General features: G+C 37.4%; 1 protein-coding gene across 1 annotated transcript in view; it reads right to left on the bottom strand.

Annotated features, from left to right (window-relative positions):
- LOC140659139 (uncharacterized) overlaps positions 1-23,934 on the bottom strand; it is a 104,420-nt gene that overhangs the window by 42,981 nt on the left and 37,505 nt on the right. Inside the window, exons 18-37 of the mRNA XM_072878403.1 lie at positions 23,725-23,907; positions 22,184-22,275; positions 21,833-22,002; positions 20,421-20,580; positions 19,261-19,340; positions 17,877-18,057; positions 16,564-16,719; positions 14,411-14,544; positions 13,048-13,206; positions 12,661-12,841; positions 10,620-10,831; positions 8,714-8,902; positions 7,618-7,757; positions 6,035-6,197; positions 5,838-5,924; positions 5,184-5,318; positions 4,645-4,764; positions 3,540-3,757; positions 1,592-1,785; positions 581-883 (exon numbers count right to left, since the gene is read on the bottom strand). Coding sequence (XP_072734504.1) covers positions 581-883; positions 1,592-1,785; positions 3,540-3,757; positions 4,645-4,764; positions 5,184-5,318; positions 5,838-5,924; positions 6,035-6,197; positions 7,618-7,757; positions 8,714-8,902; positions 10,620-10,831; positions 12,661-12,841; positions 13,048-13,206; positions 14,411-14,544; positions 16,564-16,719; positions 17,877-18,057; positions 19,261-19,340; positions 20,421-20,580; positions 21,833-22,002; positions 22,184-22,275; positions 23,725-23,907 — 3,257 coding nt within the window. The remainder of the gene's footprint in view (positions 1-580; positions 884-1,591; positions 1,786-3,539; positions 3,758-4,644; positions 4,765-5,183; positions 5,319-5,837; positions 5,925-6,034; positions 6,198-7,617; positions 7,758-8,713; positions 8,903-10,619; positions 10,832-12,660; positions 12,842-13,047; positions 13,207-14,410; positions 14,545-16,563; positions 16,720-17,876; positions 18,058-19,260; positions 19,341-20,420; positions 20,581-21,832; positions 22,003-22,183; positions 22,276-23,724; positions 23,908-23,934) is intronic.

The following is a 23,934-nucleotide window of genomic DNA, read 5'->3' as shown; positions in this document are numbered from 1 at the left end:
AAGGATTGTTAATTAAGATGTGGCATGCACTTTGGAAATCAAGCATTTTTCTTTTCTTAGTAAAGGATATCTATCAATGGGTATAGTGTCCAACTCCAATAGTCAGCTGTTAGAAAGTTTCAAAACAGATTTTTTCAGTCCAAAGGGACAAAGGCAATTTACCCATTCAAAATTATTGATAACTTCAGTTCATGAAAATCCTTGGTTTTGCTTAGGAAAAAACACTTGGCATATTTTAGTCTTCAGTGTGATTTATTCAATTACTTTTAATGTTTCAGTTCTGGCCCAAATCAAAACAGGCATAAAAATATGCTTAGAGGAACTGATCAGCACGCAGGAATACAGATGTACAAGACAGAAATAATTTACTCTGAGGAAGTTCAAAGAGTTTTTAAATAGTTCTGTATCCATTTTATTGTATTTTCTCAACAATATTAAAAGGAATGTTGCTAAGACTGGATCACATTTTGTTCTGGCGTGAGCAAATGCAACTCATCTATTTCCACTGGTCTGCACTTATTTAGATAAATTCACCTTGACACCTTGTCACACCACACCATCAAGTCAGTTTTCTTCATACCTGCATTTTTTAAAAAGCTGATATTATGCGTGAAAGTCCCACTGACTCTGCTGTGCCCATGACTCATGACACTGGAAAAATCAACAGAAAGGGCTTTCTCATCCACCTGGAAGCGAGCTAGCCCCCTTTTCATCTCTTCACTCAGCTCCAGGTGTCCTTTCAGTTTTGCCTCCATTGGGATTGCCTGACTGCTATTCTGAAACATAGCAAAAGTGATATTGTGTACGGTGGTATTCCCAAACACCTTTCTGTTCCTGAGATGGAGTCCGTACAGTGTTTTGTTGATCATCACATTGATGTTACCTGTAACAGGCAGAAATTATTACTGTGGAGAGAGTCCTTTGGGACAGAAATAACCAGGATTTGATAAGCAACATACAAATTAACCATTAATTTAATACCAGGAAGAAGTAAAAGAACTTCCATTTATTATAATAGATACTTTAGCCTAATCCAGAGAGCAAAACAGTTTATTGTTGAGAGAGAGTTTCTCTACTAGTAGAAGTGTCCATGTTTAAAACAAATTACATAATAGTATTTCTGGCAGCTGTTTCTTTTTACTTGCCAAGCTGCTTGTGCCTTGAGGCCATGGACTACACTGCACTGCCTTCTGAAGGGAAATTTATAGAGGGACTATGACCTATCACAAAAGCTACTTGTGTAACTGCAGGCTAAGCAATCCCTCTGGAGCTCTGCAGTGACTATTCCACCCATGGAGCCATTCAGAAGAGTAAGGGCCTCAAGTCAGGCCTCCCCTCCCTCCCCCATTTCAGAAGACCTGTGTAGGAAAGATGCCACCCACTATTTCCTTCAATCAATGAAAATACGAAAATTACAAAACTATGTTAGTTCACTAAAAAGTAGTTTCAACCCCATGACCAATGGTTCATTTTGCATGCTGCATTATAATTCATTCTGCATTATATGCAGTTCAGTAAGGAATACATTAAAATTAAGACGTTTCCTTGGATAGCTGCAGACTTAGCAGCAAAACACAAAGTAAAAAAGTACCATAATGAATGTTGTTTTTGCACTTCAGTAATCCATTCAGAGAAAGAAGATGAGGTATGGCCTTTAATGCAGCAAATGTGTGTTGGACTCGTCCATTTAGGGACAAAACAAAACCAACTTTCTGCTCCCTGGCTCCCATGAAATCCACATGAAGCCTATTTGCATTAAGCTTCACCTCAGAAGATATCAAAAGCCTAAAAAGACAGAGATAAAAATTGCCAGTAAGATCTTATTATTATGCTTAATTCATGATTATCAAGACAACCCCCCTCTCACTCAAAGCAGGATCAATGAGAGCAGGGTGCTCAGGACCGCGTGTGGTCAGGTTTTGAGTATCTCCAAGTACTCCACAGACTTTCTGGGCACTTGTTCCAGTGTTGTGAATCAGTGAATCAGATCCTTGCATGCTATTCACCAGATGTTTGTAAAACTACTCAGTAAAGCCTCACAGATTGGCAGACTGATTTTTCTTCAAATTTCTTGGATGCTTGTGTTATGATCCCTACTAAAAGAAAAAGAGCTGGACAGAGGTAGATAGAGTTGGAAATGAACTCCTCTCTGTCACAATATGAAACCTCTCTTCAGTGATGATTTAAAAGCAGCATTGAGAATTCAGCTTAAACAATAATTTTAACCATCATTTGAGTTTGGTAAATGAACCAACAATTATTTCTTTCTATCTTAGCTCTGAGTTGAACAGTGTTGGAGAAACACAGCACAGGGAAACCTTTTTTTATGGAAACCTGCTGGAGCAACAAGAAACTCAATTTTCAGTGTTTCAAGTATAAGACTGAGACACAATTTTCACATTGCCTTCAACAAACTGTCCATTGAAATGTCTGACTTTCTAGACTCAAGTACACTACAGGAAATACCTAAGAGTAAGGCAATCATACTTTCATACTGTTAAGACATCCCCCCCAGAAATTGGAACCCTCTTGAAAGACTGATGAAAAGTAAAACCTGGTGAAAATTCACTTGATGGGAAGAATTGAACTACATAATTCAGGGAAGTAAGATTTATTTAATCAGTCACTGATTGAAGTCTGTACAGACTGCATCTTTTTATCAGTTCCCCAGAAATATTCAATCTTTTGATTTTCTCTCTTTTCTCCCTGTAAAATAAATCCCAAATAAATTGTCATTCCAGAAATTTTGTGTTCTGTTTTACTTCCTGTGAAGTGAGCTGCAATAAATTGCTCTCTCACAGCCTATCCTGGTATTTAAACAAATGAATGTACTATTGGAAGCCCAGAACTGCAAGTAAGCTGCAGAAACACATGAAATATCTTCCTTGAATATTTTATCTTATTTTTTCTTTTACTAGTAAATCTAATGAGCTTCAACTAAATTGTAATAACTTCTGATTTCTTTAACTCTGTCTCCTCATTCTCCTTATCCCATCCAACCCCTAAACTGCTAAACACTGGGACCTCTACAAAAACATCAACTCCTTCACTGCACACTTTTGTATTTGTGAAATTTGAAAAATCAGCTGGAAGACAGCTGAAACCTGGGAGGGTCAAATTTCTATTTCCCACCCCTTACACCTCAGAGCTTTCCACAATACTTAATAAAACTTCATAAACACTAGGAAGTGCCCTCTTCCACTGGCATGGCTTGTAAATATTAGTTCCTTACTTCTGAGAGGACAAACAATGGGGGGAAAACAACAACTGCTGATCTAAAACCAATATAACAGTACCACCCATTCATTCAAGTTATCTCTATACAAAATCCTAGGGAAAGCAACTAGAATACATTAACATAACTTATTATAGCAACTCATGAAACACAAAAAGCAAAAGTACTTCAATAACAGGGATAATGCATGAAAAGGCATTTGCTCAGTGGCTTCTGCTGCAGCTATATGAAAGTAGTTACATTTAAATATGTATCACAGAACACTTTTCAGCTCCTCTGTTATCCAAGATTCTGATTTCTCTACCTTGACGGAAATATTTTGCCCATGAGCTGGAACTGTATTGATTCTGGGTTTGTCAGGATTGTCTGATGGAGGAAAGCCCTCAATTCGACGACTCTGGCATTCTTCCTGTTTTCATTGTCCATATCAACCTCCAGCATAAGCATGTCCCTTCCATTGGAATGAAGGTAAAGAGAGCCAGTGAAATTGCTCTCACCATAACTCTTTAGGGCTGCCTGGGCCTACACATAGGAAAAAAGAACAGGACATTAAGGATCTCAAATCATAATACAGAATACTGAAACATCAGTTTGAGGAATAAGACTGCAGACAACAATTTGGGCCTGGGAAAAAGGGTGGGGGAGGGGGAGCAAAGGGGGAAAGGTGTTTTTAGTTTTCGTCTTCGTTTCTCACCATATAACTCTATTTTTATTTGGTAATAAATTTTGCCCAAGTCGAGTCCATTTTGTCTGTGAAGGTAATGGGTAAGTGATCTCCTTGTCTTTACCTCAGCGCAAAAGCTTTTTAATCTTATTTTTTCCTCCTGTCCTGTTGAGGAAGGGGAGTGAAAGAGCAGCTGGGTGGGTGTCTGGCAGCCAGCCAAGGTCAACCGACCACACAGGATAAAGTCAATCCTAGAGAAAGAACCTTCTGAATTGGTAATAAAAGATACAGATGACACCTGATTTTGCATATAGGCCTGTCACCATGCTAGAGCTTTCAACAAAGAATTATGAACTATGTTGAATTTTACGTATAAATTAACTTGACTTTCAGAGTTTTCTGAATTTTAGCCAAAACACAAGCCACCTATTCCAACTGCATGTAGCCATCTAGCCAGAACAAACTCTAACCACAAAAATTTAACTGTTTCCCTAACAATTTACCCCTCTCCACTACACTCAATGAATTCCATATGAGTTGACCAACTTTGTAGTATACACACACATTTGTGTCCCCATGCTTGAAAGTAGTTGCAAAGCAATTCATAGCACAAAGTTAAACAGCTCCCAGGTTGACATGTATTCCTAATGCACGTGACAAGCACGAGATTCAACATAGGTCTGAGTGTACACACTGCAAAAGCCACAAGGTCAAGCAACGAGACTGTAATAATCAGGGAACTGACCTGTGAAGACACGTTCTTGTTGATGATGGCTTTTACAATCACACCATAGTCCAAGTGTTCCAGTTTAGTCTGCCTGGAAAACAGCTCCCCACTTAGGCCCATTGCTTGTGGAAACTCAAGCTATTTGACAAAGTAAAATGTAAACATAATCACTGCATTCCCTTCAATTGCCTCATGTGATTTGATGTCTGAACTTTTAGCATGAAGTGGAGGATGTGTGTATAAAATTTTATGTACAGACAATATGTACAGACGCAGCAAATGTGTGTATAAAATTTTACCAATTCTATGCAAAGACACTGAAAAATAAATCAAATGCAGTAAAAAAGTATGAAAACGAAAGGTCAGTGTGTTTCTTACAAGACATTATTGATACAGATCATGATTTGATCTCCTGTGATACCTAGGGTCTTTGTCAGGGCCAGGACTTTATTGAACTAGGAAGTTTACAAGCATAAAACAATTATAATTCTAAAGACAATGCAGTAAAACAGCCAAGACATAAAAAATAAAATGCCATAAATGAAAACCACCAATACCTGGAATGAATGTGTCACATCCATGTGTAAAAGATATCTAAAATCTGCCTCACTGGATTTATCCTGATATCTTCCCAGGAAGCTGAGAATATCTTCCTTATTGACCTTCAAGGTAGACTCAAGCTCATGCTTCACCTATGTGTCAAGAATGTCAATAAGCTAACTGCATCAAGTATTAACCCTGTATATTATGAAAGATGAGAGAAGTCATCCCTACATACTATGAAAAATGAAATAATTGAGAGCTACTACATTGTGGCTCAGAATGAAAACTGAGCACAGCAGGAAAAAAAAACCTGCATTTGGTAAGAAAGATGAATAGATACACCTAGATAAGGATGAGAACCCTGAATCCATTCCTTCCCAGTACTTGTAACTATTAATAATATTCATGCATAATAATCATTTTAAAATATCCTATTAAGTATTATTATAATATATTACTCCACAACATATTATTATATATTATTATACAAAACATTGAATTAGAGAGCCACCAACCACATCATCGCCCTCTGAACTTTTTGGTTGCCGCATTTACATGGTGAGGAACTAAAGACCTATAGCAAGTTAGGTCTGAAAAGACAATAAACTGTAAATAAACAGGTAATGAATCTCTCCTTCTAACTGAAATTTAATGGGAAATTTACTCACATTTTGGTGACTTTGAGTTAAAATGCATATTTCAACATCTTTGGGGAACAATCTGTAGTTATAAGGATGAGTTAAGCCAGCACAAATCTAAAAAAAGTTTGAGAGGAAATGCAAGGAACATAAGATATATACAGTAAATCACTCATTTGCTGGCTTTTTTGGTATGCCAGATTAAAGGAAATTGTTGTATAACTCACATAGTGGTTTTCAGGTTGGTAACCAAGTGTAAGAGTTTGAACTGTTTCTTCCACCTCATTTATCAAAACTTTTGTTTCCAAGAAGTAGTGCTTTTGCTTTTTGTCAACAGTAAATGTCTCCTGCAGAAGGAAGCTCTGCAGAATGGGCAGTTTAAAAGGATGCCTGCAACAAAACAAGGAATAAGCGAAGTGTAAAACACCTTAACAGACAACCACAAAAAGAAATCATGTAGAGTTCAACTTGAACTCCAAAAATTTTCATTTGCAGATGCCATCAGGTTGTCAGGTAAAGAAGCAAAACACATAGGACCAGGACCTCTAAAAAATTACTGGGGCATAATTACAACTTCATACAAACTACACACATTTACCAGAATTTCTGATAAACGGTTTCCATCCTGGATTCAGGAAAGCCTTGGAAGAGCATGGGAGAGGGTGATGCTCTAATATTCTGACATGTATAACCAGTACATATACTTTATATACCTGCATGGCCAAGACTTCATTTCAAATAGGGACAGTGTTCAAAAGCTTATGGCAGCTGTGAAAATTGCACCTATCAACCACATTTTATGCTTTCTCTAGAAACAATATCTGCATGCCAAGAACCCTATGCAACAGATGTTCAGCCACCACATAGTTCTCGGAGTAGTTTACTACTTTAGTGTAATGTTTTATGGACTTTATTAAATATTTCTGCACATTTACTTAGTTGCATGTCTTTGAAAAATGCATTAACTTTTATAAGCAGACATTGGACTGCTTTTATACACGTTAGGATATCTGGTACAGTAATTTTTCTTCATTTACATACTTTTTCCATTACTGAAAAACCATCTCGCAGGTTTTTTTAGCTATCTCCAAGATGCACAGTGGCTCCTGAGGGAGCCTGTGCACTCCTGTTGACCTTACTATGCCTTAAGAAAGCTGAGATGTCCCCAGAGATGATGCAGACTTCTCAAGTCTGAGCATACATTTTTACCAAGGCCTTCAAGCTGTGTTTTGATAATGGGTAATGAAGAGAGAAATTTCAGAGACAGGCAGTATCTAGAAGCAGCGCACTCATTCTCATCGCGAAATGGAAACATGTTCCAAAACCTAAACAAGACCATTTGTTATGTGTTTTAAGAGGGGTACCTTTGACTTTAGAATGGCTATATTATTCCTAAGGACTAGAAAAAAGGCATCTGGATGGCACAGAGAACTGGATCTGGAGTTTGGAACTTCTCACCACTTCAAAGTTTGGACACACCATAAATCCTGTTGTTTTCATGAAAGGAGGCTATACGTCCAATAGAGTTGCCAACAAACACATTGGCACAGCACACATGGTCTGTTGCCTTTGACAACTTTGTTCACTATCATTTCAATAAAGAGGGCAAAAGCTAAATGGATGCAAATAACCAGCCCATGAAGTCGGTGTGCTTGAGCATGTTCAGACAGCCAGATGGGAGGAAGCACAGGCTTTGTGCATGTGGCACTTCCACTTTGTAAAGCCCAGAACTTTTCCCAAGAGCACTAAGATACACATTAAGTTTAGACCAAAACATTCTTCAGAGATAGAAATAATAAGACTACTGAACCTGAAATGGAAGGTTCCACGTTTTTGATAGAGCATCTTCTCCTTTTTCAGCTCTTCTATCTGACCTTCAAACTGCAGCATGACAGGCCGACTTTTATAATCTCTCCACAAAGTTTTCACAGAAAAGTTTGTCTTCTTAGGCTGCAGTCAAATCATGAGACCAGAAGAGGAAAGGACAATTGCATCAGATTTACTGCATTCATATTCAGGAATGTTAATATAGAAACCACATTGTTCAACAGGCTGCAGCGAGGCTGTCATTTCACAGATCAATCCCTTTCTGCTTGAGTTTAAATCCTGATCTCCACTTACATAAGATTAAAAGTGACATTAGTAGAAAACCACTGACGTCAGCAGAAGACAAATGCCCTATAATTTATCACTTGAGTGTAACCTATTTGCAATATGAGCAGGCTTTAGCCCATACAAACGTTTACATAAATGTATGTTTAGCATACATTACAAAACGTTACATAAATGTATGTTTAGCACATACATTTACATACAAAAACTGATTGGATTTTCAAAGCATAGAATGCTATGACTAGAAAACACTTTTTGTTTTAAGATGTCCTGCAAGGAACTGACCAAAGTAACTGATCAAAGTATCTCTTTGGAGGACAAACTGCTGATTACCCTTCCTGTGCTGCAGACATCAAGCAAAGCAAAAATGATTTTAAGATTGGAAGGGATGCTTATAAACCCAGGCTGTTACTATGCTCACTAGCAGGAAAGATATTTTGATTCTCCAAGACAGTATAATCTTCCACACCTGCTATATAACTGCATCAAAATGTAAGTAGTCACATCTACAGCTCTCTAGCCATGTAGTCTCTCTTTGTCCTCTCTTCCCTGACTTTCTGTCTATAGTTGCCCTCCCAAATAGGTGAGAAGTACTCAAAACTACACCACACAAGTTTTTGCTTGTTTTCTTTTTGAACTTAGTTTTACAGCACAGGTTGTCAAAACAGACAGAAATAGAAGCAGCACTGGAAGCGTTTAAGTTTCAACACTAGCAATAACATCTCTCAGGAAGGTGGCAGACTTGAAAAACACAGTGCTGAGACAAAGAAATTGCATTTGTATTTCTTTCTTACCATTGGGAGATTCTGATAGCTGGCTGTGAAGTTAAATTCCTGTTTTGTACTCTTTATCTTAAAGCAGAGAAATTTGGCTCGTTCATTATTCTCCAAATGAATCTCATTCTTCACAAGCCGATTCCACAGAGATATCATTTCACTATAGCTATGCAGAACATTCCTCCCAAGATGATTAAATGTGGATGCCTGAAAAACAACAGACAAACACATTAGCCTGGCTGAGTTAGGACAGACGGAATCCTGTTGTGCCAGCAGCACAGCACAGAGGCGAAAAGAACACATTTTCTTGGAGATGATCATTACAAGAACTTGAGAAATAGTACGCCAACTTTTCCATTATCAAAATATTCTGAATTGCCATAAAGATCTCGAAGTTTATTTTATCCCCTCTAAGCAAGGAAGAGAGAAAAAGCTAAATAGTTGAAAAGAAAATAGTTGATGAACAATTTTTTCTCATTCATGAATGTTTCTCACAATCTTCCACACTGTGCCTGAACCAGCAGTGATCTAACAAGGGAAAGCTGCAGTTCAGAATAAAGGAACATCTTAAACATAAACCTAAGTTAAAGATTTAGACAATTGCAGTGGATTCTAAAAGAAAGGCAAAAATTCCAGGCTCTCATCTCATTTATACAGAGGCAGATAAGAAGTTAAGCTTCTCCAAGACAAATCTACACTTTGCATAGTGACAGAGGTTTTTCATATTGCTTAACGCACAGCAACTGTGATGAAATCAGTTTTAAATCTCTATTGCATAGCACAGTCTAAAACAAATTAGGAGGAAGCTTAGAATCCATAGACTCAGGGCACATTGATTCCATCCAGTTGACAATCATTTTATAGAAAGTGAAAGAATTCCAATAGAAAAGACACTACGCTTGAGAACCTGCTATTAAAGGTTCTCACACAGGTTTGTGGAGTCATTCTCTGAGCCACAACAAAAGAAATAACCTTTCATTTCTCAGGATTGTTCCCAACCACTGAACTATCCAGTCCTCTAGCCTGCAACAGGATTACCATTTCTCTTACTGAATCTGTTCATATTGCGGAGTCACCTGTAGAGATAATTTTTCATTTTGTAGAGATACAGTGGGATAAAGAGTAGCAGCAAGAACACCTCCATGGCAAAGGTGTTCTGCAAGATCAGAGCTCTAATATTAATGGAGCTCCAAATACTCACGGAGAATTTTTACAAACAGTGCCATAGCAAGAGGCAGCAAGTTCCATGAACTACATGACAGCCTATTGAGCAGGATACTCTCCAGGAAGAGGTGAGTTACATTCTTCTCAGGCAGAGGATGCCTTTAAATCTAATGCCTCAAATTTAGGTGAATGCTGTAGTCACTGGGTTCTTAATTTAGAAGTTTGGCTATTGTTCTTCCTACTTTTTAAATGAAAGACACTCTCAGCTGTTTCATATCACTAAGGAACAAGTTTTAAACATTTCTTACATCATAATCCAATTTTGCTACTTCCTGAAACTATTAGCTTATGGCGGGGGAGGAGGGAGAAAGAACTTTAAAATAGTAATTATTATTTGTACACTCCTAGGCAGAACTCTGCCATTTGGGCTTTGTGCAGGGAGCGATGGACTCCCGTTCCAAAGAGGGGCAGAGGTGGTAGCCCTAACATTTTTTCAAAGCTAATAAAGAGACCCTGGCTGTGCTGATTCCGCTGCCCCAGAGGAAGAATAGCTCATCATTCAAGCACAGAAAAGCAATGAACACAGGCATTTCAAGATCCTCTTTATAAGCTGGCACACAGTGCATGAATTTCTCAAACAAGCTACTTCACATAGCATGCTGAACAAGTGTTATTTCAGTACGATGACAGTTCTGTTGGGTATCTATCACAAAGCTCTATCATCAAAGCCATACACTATAGGAAGCATCATGTTACTAACCTGTAGGTACGTGGTAGCTGGCGTGTAAATGTGAACTTTCCCTTCCTTTTCATTGCCTTGATCTTTATAGAATAGTTCCACTACAAGATTCTTAATGGATAGAGCTTTTCCAGTTGTTAGCTCCATAGTCAATAAATAAGCAGAATGCTGAGGCTGATGTAGTTTGTGAGCTGCATACAGATATAGCCATGGGGTGTCTATATTTAATCCACCTGGAAGGAATATACATTAAAGCTGGCAGAAAAGTGAGATTTCAAGCTACCTGGATTCTAACTCCGCAACAAAGCTGATAAGATGTTGGGGTTTTAGAATGAGGCTAAAATGCTACTATCAACCTATTCTCTTCCAATTGCCAAAATCTCTGGATGGTATATAATGAAATGAATGTCCTTCACTAGCATGACATACCGCATAGTGTAACACATAGGGAGGTTTGCTAACAAATGGAAATTTATGAAGTCCAGTACCTAAATGGCACCAGGAAAGGGTTCTACTGCATGATTTGCAACAAAATGTAAAATCTTTACCTGAACTGTAAGTCTGCAACCTTTATTCACATAATTACAATAATGGCCTTAATCAAAGCTGTTCTGACATATGCCAACACAGAAATTCAACTCTGCAATACATACGTTTTGAACAAGATTTGTAGGTTATTTTGGAAACTAGTTTATAGACAGCTCAGAATGTTTGTATCTGACAAGCTGTTGAAATTTCCCTAGTAGACTGTTGAAATTTTGCTGGTTATTTATCAAATTACACCATTCACTCATTCTGATACAGTTCAGTAACTCATGATTATTTTATGACAGACACTCACAAAGTAGTCTCAAAATTTTTAAAACTTCAGAATTAATCTAAGCTTAGTTTGTTTCATCTTAACAAGCAGAAAGACATCCGTTAATTCAGTTCACTGTATCAAGCCAGTTGTTTTGCATTAAGTTTTTGCACATATGGTGTATACCAGATTGAAAAAAATACATCTCTACAGCAAATCTACACGCTGAGCCAATCATTGCCCTGATTCATACAGCTTCATCCACTGAAGCATAAATGGTAGTGGCATTCAATCCATCTTAAGCATTAAATGTCAGAAAACTGATTTTTGGCACACCACTGGTAACTTAACCCCTATTTGAGAAAGAAATATAAAAACATAAAATACAGCTTATTATTATAAAGGCCTACTCCCTGCTGTACTTTATGAAGCAAAAGGTCTAAGATAAATGTGATTTTAAAAAATATTCATACATATACACAGGTCTTTAATTTATAGCTTAAAATACACCATTAGAATTCTGCTCAGTGTCCCATTTCCCAATGATCTTAAAACAAGCTTGATCACTTTCTAGAGTAAAGAATTTTTTTAAAACATTGTTCAGTTCTTGGTCAGTTATCTCAGTCAAAAGCTAACAGGACATTACTGGTCTGCATTAGGAGCATGGCCATCAGACAAAGTTACCCTCCTCTGCACAGCACAGGAGAGGTTATGTCTGCAACATTGGATCTGGTTTTGGAGCACCCAGATCAAGGTGAATGGTGAGAAACCAGAAAGGCTACAGCAGAGGGCTGCTATGATGACAAAGGGTCTAGACAACAAGACCTGTGACAAGAAGAGTGGGAACTGGGCTTGTTTAGTCTGGCAGATGAACAGGGGAATCTGATAGCTGCCTACAGCTAACTTGAAAGTAAATGGCAAAGATGAGGAACACAAACCCTTCCAAAGAAGCAGACAATACAAGGGACAATGGCCACAAATTGCACTTTGAGAGGCTACAGAATTGCTGGAAGAGGCTAGCCAGCTAGGCTGTGGGAAGTTGGAGATTTCAAAAACTCAGCTAGATAAAGCCACAGGAGATGTGATCTACTGTTAAGAACAGTCCTGATTTGAGCAGGAAGCTGGTCCAGATATCTTCCAGGGTCTCTCTCTTCCAACCAGTATTTCTGTTACACCCATGCAAAACTACCTCACAAAATCCAGCAGCAACTTTCAATGCCTGCTTTTCTAATCACAGACTGGAAATGGTTTGTGGTACTTCACCTTCCCACTTCTTCAGGCCATTTCTGGATGCGTCTTTCCACTGAAGCCCAGCCACAAATGGCACGTAGTCATTATACTGCACCTCAAAGTTGGTGCTGCTCTGCAAATAAACCTGAGAGTTGTGCGAGTGCTGCAGCTGGGTTCTATAATTCATCTGTTTTTCCAGGACTTGCATGGTAAACTGGAAAACAAGTGAAACAAATTTAAATAAAAACAGGATCCCATCTTTAGGGCTGCCTAAGCTAACACACATACACACAGTAGCAGGAAGGTCACAGCTAGGAAAAAAAAAAAAAGCCTTACTAAATAAATTAATCTCAAATTTTTTCTTAGTTTGTCTGTTAAATATTTGAAGTGAAGGTCTTACTCTTCAACAATCTTGATTACCTCCATGAAATAGCTGACTAGAGATGAACTGGAACTGTTCTTAAATGCTTGGCTGATCAGCAGTTTCTTCTTGTTGTTTATTTCATCCCAGTGTTTCCCATAGTTCACTTCCATCTGGGAGGAAAGCCAAGATGCACTCGCTTCATGTTTCAGGTGAACCTAAAGAACAGAAAACCACCTTTTTCCTGTAAGCACACTTTCTCTTTTATTCGCTGCTATTAACTGCCTGTAGAGATATTCCCAAGTAGCAAGCAAGAATAAATCAGAAAGGGTTGCAAATTTTCCAAAGAAAAATCATAGAATCATAGAATCATTTAGGTTGGAAAAGACCTTTAAGATCATCAAGTCCAACTGTTAACCTAGCACTGCCAAGTCCCCCACTAAACCATGTCCCCAAGCACCACATCTGCACGGCTTTTAGATACCTCCAGGGATGGTGACTCCACCACTTCCCTGGGCAGCCTGTTCCAATGCTTGACAACCCTTTCAGTGAAGCGTGTTCCATCAGAAGATATAAATTCAGTGTACAAAGCCCAAAACTTTTAGTCTATGCGCTGCCAGTCAAATTGCTTTTCTCAGAAGCTAAGGTAACTGGACTCAGGTACTCCTGATGGACTGCCCCACGTGGATTCACTGTGCAGCTGCAAAGCCTGGCAAGATCTTGCTTCACGGGAAATCCTAACACTTCTTGGCTTCAGTCCACTTGGACCAAAAGCAAAGATACAAAATTTCCCTTTAATTCAGCAGCTTATTTTTCAGCCAGCTCTCTGTTCTGCAGCAAATACCCAGTAATATATTAATGGTGATTTGCCTTTAAATTAACCTTTGTCTTCGTGCCATCTGTAAAGGAAGACATTTTAAACAGATCTGCTTTTCTGCATGGAAGGGTCACACACACTGAAATGTCTAAGAAAGCATACAAATCTGAACCAGAAAATTAATACAAAACATTGTAAAATGCCTTATTTTCCAGACATACAACTTCTGATGAATAAGCAGAGAGTTCCTGACCTCGAGTTACAAGAAGGATAGAACAAGATAAATCATAAACTTATTAATACTATTGTTTTATATATAACAAAAATTTTCCACAACAAACATTCTGCAGAAGTTCTGTGAATTAATACATTAAAAATGACACCACTGGAGAGTTCCATCACTTACAGCTGTAATGGACTGCACAAATTAGCAACCTGATTAGGTATCTTTGTCTACACAGAAGGCAAAGAGAAACAAGATGAGAAGAAGTAGTCTGATCCAAAAATGCCATCTTAGGTATTGCTCTGTTTAAGCCCCTCAGTACGTGAGTGACACAAGGGTACTCAGGACATAAGTACACAAGTGCTTTGGTCAGTATCTCTACCTTGTGATTATAGGTCGGAGTCTGCATACAGTGAAATTCATGCCCAATACCAAGTTTGTATGTGCCATGTGCACCTGTCTCCACTTCAATCTTTTGCCGCATACTGCATTCATGGTGAAGATTTTTTGCCTCTCCTGTTCAAGTTAAATCACAAAGTTACCTATTCAAATAAATCAGAAGTAAACTTTCAAAATGTTAATGGTATAAATCTAGTGCCGGCTTCAAGGTTTCTGTTTTTCAAAAACATTAAAGTGAGATTTGTTTATTTTTACAGATATAAACTTGTTGATTTATCGGAGGATAAATCTTTCCAACTAAAGGAAAGCACACATTTAGTGAACATGCATTTAAGAACAGTGAGTTTGTATTTGCTAGATAAGTGATTCACATCTATGAAAATGGAAACGGTACCACAGTAAAAAGTCAAAGACAAGTAGATACTTAATTCACGTAAAAGCTCTGGCAGTATGTTCTGCAGTCTAAAGGTACTGACCAAAGTTTGTGAAGATTGGTACCAATACTGGTATAACTGCATTACCATGAAGTTCAGCTCAAGAATTATCTTCACTCTCTGCTCAAAATCTAGACACATTTTACAGACTACAATGTTGTTGTCAAAACACTGCTTCTGACACCTGAACTTATTCTCCTGCTACACATATGTCCAACCTAACAGCAATCAATAGCTTTGTACTTCTGACTACAGACATGTTGTATATGCAAAACAATTTGTAAAACTTTGGAAAGAAGGCGTTAGGCATTGCAAATTTGGATTTGTTTCCACAAGCTATACTACAAATGAAAATCCTAGGAACAGCCATGTTACAGGCTTTACATGTAAGAGTTTGGACCTTTGTTTACTTTATACTCTATTAAAATTTAAGATGTTTCTAAGTTCAGACAATTGGAAACAGCTGGTTTGTACTAAGAATGGAATGAAAATGATCCAATGATTTAGGCCAATTTTGTTTCAGAAAAGCAAAGGCTCTCCTTAGATGTTTACCATATTTCCATGTTCTTCCACTCTCTTTTTCTTCAGAAGCAATCAACCAATAAATAAATAAAAGCAAGCATTAAGTTTATTACTTAAATGGAATTTTACCTGGGTGAAGTAAAAGCACTACAAACTAATCATGATCAACCTTTGCAGCTTTCTTGGGGTCTCACAATATTTGATTATTTGCTGTTACCACTCAGCTCCCAGCATCATGACATTACATGATATTACATCTTAAACAAAAAACAATAATGAACTACTAGCCCTTGTGGTAACTGAGAAAAAGCTTAAAATAATGAATCTGAAATTTCAACCAATGAGTGGGATTACTTTTTTCCTTTTTTTTTTTTTTCCTTAAAATCCAGTACTTCAACAAGGAATCACTTGCTGACCACTTCAGGTGGAACAGTTGCCAAACTGGGTTTATATCAAAATATGACTTAAGCTCTCAGTTATGACTTCATAATTACCTACCTATAGCTAGACATAATCTAATACTGTTATAAGTGTTCTGGTATGTTTCTGTTTGTATGTATAAAATATTCTGATCAGCATGCCATTTTTAGCAAAATTATGAGGTCATACCTGTGTAGGTTTAAGAAAACCTTACCACTCATATTGCTACATACTCTCTCTGAATGTGCAACATACTATATATATATACAGTCACCCTATAATGCTTATCATGACTAGCTACTACAAGTATTCAACCTTGATATAATTGTACTGATGTTCACCTGCTTTGTCCAATAAAATTAATGCACAGTTCATACATTGCAGCCAGGAGAACACAGCCAACTGTTTCCTAGAAACAGTCGCTCACATTTTTAAGTGTATGCATGCAACCATTCATTTTGTATAAGCACCTGAGAACACAAATTAATTAGGAGCAATTCCCATTGAAAAAGTAATTTTTAATCAAATGTTGGACATGCTTGTGAAAAGCACATTAAAAAAATGAATTGTTCTTTATATGCAGACTCAAAGAGTAAAGTTTATCCCAGTGAAAAGAGAAACTCTTCCTAGGTCTCAGATCACAGTTTAAAAACCAACTGAAATTTTTCTTGTTAAGAGAGTGTCCTAGTGATACAGGCAAATAACTTGCAGAAAAATGAGACAAACAGAATGCTTTTACTTTCCCTCTTTTTCACTGTACCTAAGAGCCCGTATTTTATCTTCAAACCATGAGACCACAAGCCTTCACGCTGCTGGAGAAGACCGATGATGTGAACTCCAAGAACACCTGGAAGGTAAGTCTCCCCTTCCAATGAGTATTGTCTCAGCTTATCATCAATCTTTTTCTCCAGAAATGCTACAAAAAGAGTAGAAGTGATTATGCAGTGGTAGAACATGAAGTTACTTTAGCAAGTAAAAGGAATACTACAGTGGGAAAAATACAAATGCATTCAGTCTCATCTAACTGAGGAACTCAACGATGTACTCCTTTTATGGCAAAAAAAAAAAAAAAGACAGAGCTAGATGTTCAGTCTCTTTCTCCAACTACATATACAGCCCGTAGACCATATTTCTCAGATACTGCTTGAAAGTTAGTGAAATGAACCTAGCCAAAGCTGCTTCTAAAAGGAAATAAATTCTAACAGACTGATCTTTCAATGAACTAAGACCTAACATGTGAACATGTGGATATTTACTTCTACATTAAGTTGGAGCAAGGTTGTGGCTTTGCAACAGAACTGGTGCAGCCTAGTTCTCAGGGGATAAGAGTTTGAAATCAGACCAGAACCGTTTTTAGATGCAGTCACTGGCAATCCATGTGAAAGCTAAGGATGAAGATTTCACCAAAAGATGGTCTCCCAAAAACCAAACTGGCATTGTGCATTCCTTAAAAGTTAGTTTTATTTGAAAATATTGCGTAATCCTATGACATTTCAATGTCTTTGCCACATGGAGACTACAGTAAGAAATACTAAGGAAAAAACGAGAGCCTTAGACTTAAGTTACTGGTTTATTCCACTGTATTAATTTACCTTTTAACAAATTGATGTTATACAAATAGTAAAGCCCTCTCTGATACTTTCTCTTCTGTTTTCCTCTTAGTGTATTTGTGAGAAACAAAAAGATTTCAAGATTTTTAGAACAACAGGTTTTAAGAGACATTTAGCTACATATATGTGTCTCTGCACTGTTTTGTACTAACAAAAGTGAAAACCAGAAAATTTTCTAAGAGCTCTTATTGTTTTGGCGGTTTTTTGTTAAGTGATTCCTTACATCTTATTTCTTCCACCCTCTTCAACAGCAATTAAAAACAGACTTAAAAACCAATTTATGTTATAATTGCTATTATTCTGAAATACATATCAGTACTAATTTATCAATAATAATAATTTTTTAAAGCAGTCTTACTGATTGGAAACGAACTTTAGAAATACATGTCCAAAACCAGGCAACCCTAATATATAAGGGCTCCAGAACTTACATTTATATGGCAAATACTTATTGTCCTCTAACCTGAAAGAAATGCAGCATCCTTCAATAAATTATTCAGGGATACTGAAAAAGCTATCTTCTTGCCAAGTTGTTTAGTGATGTTTCCTGACAGAATGATAGGACTGCTTTGCTTTATCAGCTTTACCTCCAGTTGGGTCATGTATGTCTGCTCTCCACTCAGCATCTGCAAATCTGTCATTCCCTAGAATAAAAAAACAAAAGAAAAGCCAAAAACAAAACCCAAGCCACTCAACAGTACAGACTGATGAAGTTTTGAGAAAGCAATAGTATAGACTTGGGCATTTCAGAAATGAGATGAGAGGAGGACGAAAAGAGATTTTTTTCTACACACCCAACAACCCCCTTCTATCCCCCCAAATCATAAAACTTGCTGTTACTAAATAATGGGGAGGAAGGATAGATTTGTTTTTCCAGTTACACAAAAATCACAGTGGTGTGAGATGCTATTTCCTTCACCTCCTGCTGGCTTCAGTAGTGACTGAAATCACTAAGAATGTTACAATACTGGGCCAAAAAACAATACGGTCTTACTGAAAATACTGGCAGTTTCACAGTAGGTAACTAGGTTTAGGTTGGACTAAATACAAATGCAACAATCTGCAACACTAATTAGTGTTTGGGTTCATGAGAAACATCTGAAAAGTCTTTGCTGAAATATTACTCTAGAAAAAAAAAAAAATCTGTTAATTAATGTGCTCACTGTAGTGTTTGAAACTGACTGGCTTTGGAGGCCCACATAAGACATGGCATCCTGCTATGGGTATCAATTGCATAATGAAAAAATTGTTCAAGTCCTGGAATATAAACAAAAATGTAAGTAGAGTTGCAGTGATAAACTCCCACCTGCATTTTTGTTTGCTTTTTCATTTCAGAGTTCAAACATTGGCATTCTCTTGCTTATTCCCAGTGCTTTAAAAAACAAATTCTGTGATATAAAGAACAGTATCTTAGAGATTCTTACATCTATAGAGTCCACAGAAGTGAAGAAATTAGCCTGGGCTTACTCAAAGTCTTTACGCATGCTCAGAATACAGGTCTGAAAAAAAGTGTGACTACATATGCACATAATGAGCCAAAGTCCACAGGAGTCAATGTGACCTTCTCTACTGACTTAACACTGGAAGCAACCCAAAGGTTTTGAGTACGTCTGAATGTGAAAAAATTGCTTTAGATTACTTGCAGAAGCCATGCCTTAAAAGCTTTTAAAACACAGCAATTTAGCACTGAGTCTGGCTCAAAAATATGTATAAAGAGAACTGGTAATTTCTCTGACGGATTGCGCACAAAACTATTTTGCAATATGTGTGTTTTTCATTGCCTTTCTTTTCTGTGCTTTTATTTAAGTATTCATCTTAGTATGAGAGCTCATGACCTGAAAACATACCTTAATGTAATATACATCTTGGTCATCTACTATCAGCTCCAGGTGTCCAATTCGTGAATTTTTAGAAAACTCAATTCTCCCTTGGAGAAAAATAAAACTGTTTACTTTTTCTAGACATATACTGTTCAGTGACACTTCATAAAACTGTACCCAAAATAATAGTTGCCATTGTTGTGAACAATATATTTACAGAGTAAAAATGTAATAAATATCAGAGCAAAGGAAAAAAGTTAGGAACAGAGTTTGCAAAGGCATTGAAGTGTCCTCAGAATACACATCTCATTTTGAAAGGTCATTCTGAGAATACTAATAGAGAAGAGGCAATGAAGCTGTCTCCAACAAACCAGCTTAGTTCTGGAAGTGATACACTTCCTTTAGGCCTGTGCTAAAATTTGTAAGCTGTGTTGTGCTGTGGAGACATTTCATGAGCTCAGAACACTGTGCCCCCAAAGCTTTGCACAGTGTACGTAAATCTTCCATGCAATCCATTTGAAAATAACCAGGATCAAAAAAAAAAAAAAAAAAAAATCTGGAGGGACAAACTCTAAATATGTGATATGGTAGAATACATCACAACAAAACAAAACAAAACATCATGTGAACAGCATGTCAAAGAAGATGAAATATGTTGTCTATATTATACCATATATTTATCAGTTTATATTTCATCAATGTGTTTGTTGATTTTGTTTTCTATGTTACACTGTGATTGAAATGTTACTTTTTATTATAATGCACTGCAATATCATAGTCAGTACTTAACTGATTTGGCAACAAGTAATTTTGTATCATAACTAACAGAGTACAGCAAACTAAAATTCAGGAACAGTAAGGCCAGTTCGGCATATGTAAAAGATTACAGAACAAACCACTGTGTTCCTCAGCCTTAACTTCATATACACTGGTAACAGGTTTCCTCTTTAACGTGAGTTTGTGAACCAGGTACTGAACCTCTGACTGTGCAAAATAGTCTTAACCAGGATGGAAAGACCACTGGGAACAGGTGTTACCTAAAGCAGTAAACTGAATGGCTATCACACAATAATGTAGTTTTAGCATTAGATTATTGACTGAAATGTATTGATATTTCTCTGTTAATTCTAATGAAGTTCTCCTAACTGACATTAACTGATGATCTGGTTCTTAGTTGAAAAACCTACCGTCAATCTCAATCTTTTTCTTTGGTTGTATAAATCGGATTCTGAATTTCTTCTGTGGGACACTAAAATTTAGGTCAACACCAACATCTCTTTTCAAGTCTGACTTTGGCGTCCCAATGAAGAAGTGAAGGACAGCTTCATTTGGGATCCATGAATTCTCCTGGAAGAAAGAAAGGATAACCACATTTGCAATTGGCACAGCATTTAGAAAACAATCTATCACACTGAGTTACATCACATGATCATAGCCACCTTCACCACTATAATAATTTTTCACCTATCTGCTTGTCAAGATTTTCAGCAAGAAATTTCTATTTTTCCCAGGGTGTATTTTCCATTCCCTGTCCAGTGCTTGTCTTGGGAAACGCTGTCTGAATATCTTGAATTTCACAGCATACTGACCTTCTCTTGAAATGATGCTGAATCCTGCCAAAACTTATGGAAAATCAGACCACACTTCCAGTTATAAATTTAAGCTCTATAGCTCAGGCCTAAGTGACTAGAATTTGGCAGGGCTGCCTTAAGCCCTTACACTCTGGTGTCAGCAGCGGGATACGGTACACAGTGCCATGACCCTGCAGTGGGTGCCTTAGTTGACAGTTTCGGCCTTCCCCCTGCCTACAGACGTCAGACTCTCTGGCAGAAGGAAATGCCTGTTCCCTTTCCTGCTTGTATTAGAGAAAGTCAGAAAAACAAAATCACGACAGGAAAGTTACTCTGCTTATTGCTTTTATCTCACTGTCTTAGAGATACTGAGCAGTGTTTGAATACAGCCAAAGCCCAAACTGTCTCCCAGTAAAAAGAATTAGCTCAAGCCCAGCAGCATACTTGGGCTGTGACAGAAGATAATACTCCAGCCACTGCCCATGTTAAACACCTATACTATAATTTTAGAAAAAGCCATAAATCCTTACTGTCCCCTGCAGAAGCTGAAAACCATTCCTTCCCCGGGCTTGCCCAAATGAACATATTAAAACAACTGACAGCTTTCTGGGGTGGATTCACTGGAGCCTAACTTCTGCTTTTAAACAAGGTGTTTAATGTAAATTAACGATTTGGGTTTCGAGGTTTTTTTGTCACAAAGAGAAACAAGTCATCAAAGTGAGGCCAGGTTGTTTAGTACTGGGCACCAAGTCAAAAATCCTGGTCTCTATTTCCAGCTCTACCAGTCTTATCTAACCAAATGACTTAATATTCATGCGTGGTGTTTTGTATATGGAAATAGTATGTACCTACTATCAGCATCAGTAATTTGTTTTCAACATATTTTTCCACTATAATGGGAATGGAAATAATAATTATGTAGGCCTTGAAAGCCAGTTAAGTTGAATATACAGTACTGAGATATACCATTCTTTCATCAGCATAATAAACTAAAACTAAAGCCAAAGTAAAGCATGCCATAATAGTACCTGAGGAATATAGTTATATGCAGCTTCCACAATGTACTGCTGCAAGCCTCTGTCTTGCTTAGTTAACGTGACAGCCACTCTCAAAGGTCCAGTAAGGGGGAAAACCAAACCACTGGCTGGGTCAGGATATGACATTTCAGAACACAGCTGCCAGCCAATAATCTCAGACACTGGTGGAAGATAACAGTCGAACATTCAGTTAGAACAACAAAGAAAACATGCAAATGAACATTGCACTGAAGACCTTTTAGAACTAATATGTAAAAAAGAAATTCTACTGAACAAAATGATCTGTTCTGGACATTTCAGAATTAACAAGCTTTCTAATACAAACATGATAGCTAGACTCACCTTCCTCCCTAGTGCAAGATCTGGTTTCTGTGTGGTCTTGGAAAACATCTGTATTTTCTGTCTCATCCACCGTTATGAAGTAGAGTTTGGAGCTACAACCAAGAATTTCAAACAGTCACTTAAATACAATTATGCTAAAGTTACAGCAATATTTAAACAAAATTCTCAGTTATATGCCATCTTCTCCTGGATGGGAAAAACAAGAAAGATTAAGTTCTGCTAAGGTCAGTCTACATTTCTGCTAATTAGCACTGATTTTTATCCACAGTTTCCATGTTTAATCTGTCACTATCTTGAGATTCTTTTGCAGTTCTTCACAGCCAGTATTAGATTTCTCTGTTCTGAGCAATTTAGCTTACTACAACTCCACTCACGTCCTGGCTTCTAGACTTTTTTTTTTCCCTTAGGCTATGTATGGACATCAGTTTTGTTCCAGTCTTGAAGTTCTTCCAGAACTTCAGAACTTCACTAAACTGCTTGTACAAGAATCATGGTCTCTGCACTTAATGAGAACAAGAGAGTTAATGCAATATCTAATAGACTCTACAGTCAGTCTTTTGTTCAAATAATGCACAATACAGGTTTGTAATTATTTTGGCTTTCACTCTGGTCTGTCATCCATCCTAGCTGACAGAATTACATCAGTAAGTTTCCCAGAGTCCTAATGGAATGGATGGTTTAAATGCAAAGTCCAGAGTCTTTTAGCTCTTTTCTGAACTGCATATCCTATAGTACCACAATGTCCCAAATCAAGAGAAACACAAAGGAACGCCAATCTGTAAATACTTCATTCAGCTGTTGTCATGTCCAAGAGGCATGTAGTTGACATGTCATTTACAATATGTCATCACACTGATGACCTCAGTGCCTTCTACTTGGACTTCTATCAAATCTAAAACTCCAAAGAAACGAGAAAGCCAGCAGAAAAAAAAGAGCTAAAAAGCCTAGCTTGCATTAACCCAAGTAATTCATTTGCTTAACATCTGACAGTTGTTGAGGTGGTATTTTACAACGTAACCTTTACCTAACATTAAAGAACCTAAGTAAAAACTCACCAGAAGGGTATGAGCACACCTTGTTAGTACGATATTCCAAATTACTCCAGTGTTTTGCTAAATACCATTCTGTACCCGGTTTTGTTAAATACCATCTGTAGAAGTAATGCGAAGCTTTTCCTCCACCACTTTAATACCCTGAACTAGATTCTTTGGACACTAAAGTTCCAGAAACAGCACTGACATACAGTAGGAAAAAACAGGGGAGTATGAAAAATTCATTTACATCTTTTATCATAAGGCTTTGATTTGAGTATTTCACTTCAGTGGAAGAATGTATGTTTTTATGGTAAAACAATGTAAAATGCACAGAATAATTTCCCCTTCCTTTTCTTCTGAATTGCAGATTTGGACTATGAGTCAGACTGAAAGAGTTTGTTTTCTGACAAAATATATTTCTGCTGTATTAATGAGCCTGCCAGTTAAGTTCTGATCAAGCAAGTTATCACGGTTACTATTTAGGAAGATGTCCTTGCTTAATCTTACCTGAAATTAATTATCTCCATCGATTCTTCTGGAGTGTTCAAGAAAACTTTGAGCTCTTGCCCTTTTTTTACCTGGATTCCCCCATCAAGACTAGTAGATGTCCTCATTCCTGTTAACCAGTTCAGGCCAGCTTGCCCCAGAATCCCCACAGTTCCCATTTGGACAGAAAGCTGGACAAACGCACTGTTGAAAGATTTGATACATGTTCTT

This window comes from Ciconia boyciana, chromosome 13 (assembly GCF_034638445.1).
Source record: "Ciconia boyciana chromosome 13, ASM3463844v1, whole genome shotgun sequence".
NCBI classification, from domain to species: domain Eukaryota; kingdom Metazoa; phylum Chordata; class Aves; order Ciconiiformes; family Ciconiidae; genus Ciconia; species Ciconia boyciana.
The sequence above is the reverse complement of the archived record's forward strand: the minus strand, read 5'-3'. Positions and strand labels throughout refer to the sequence as shown.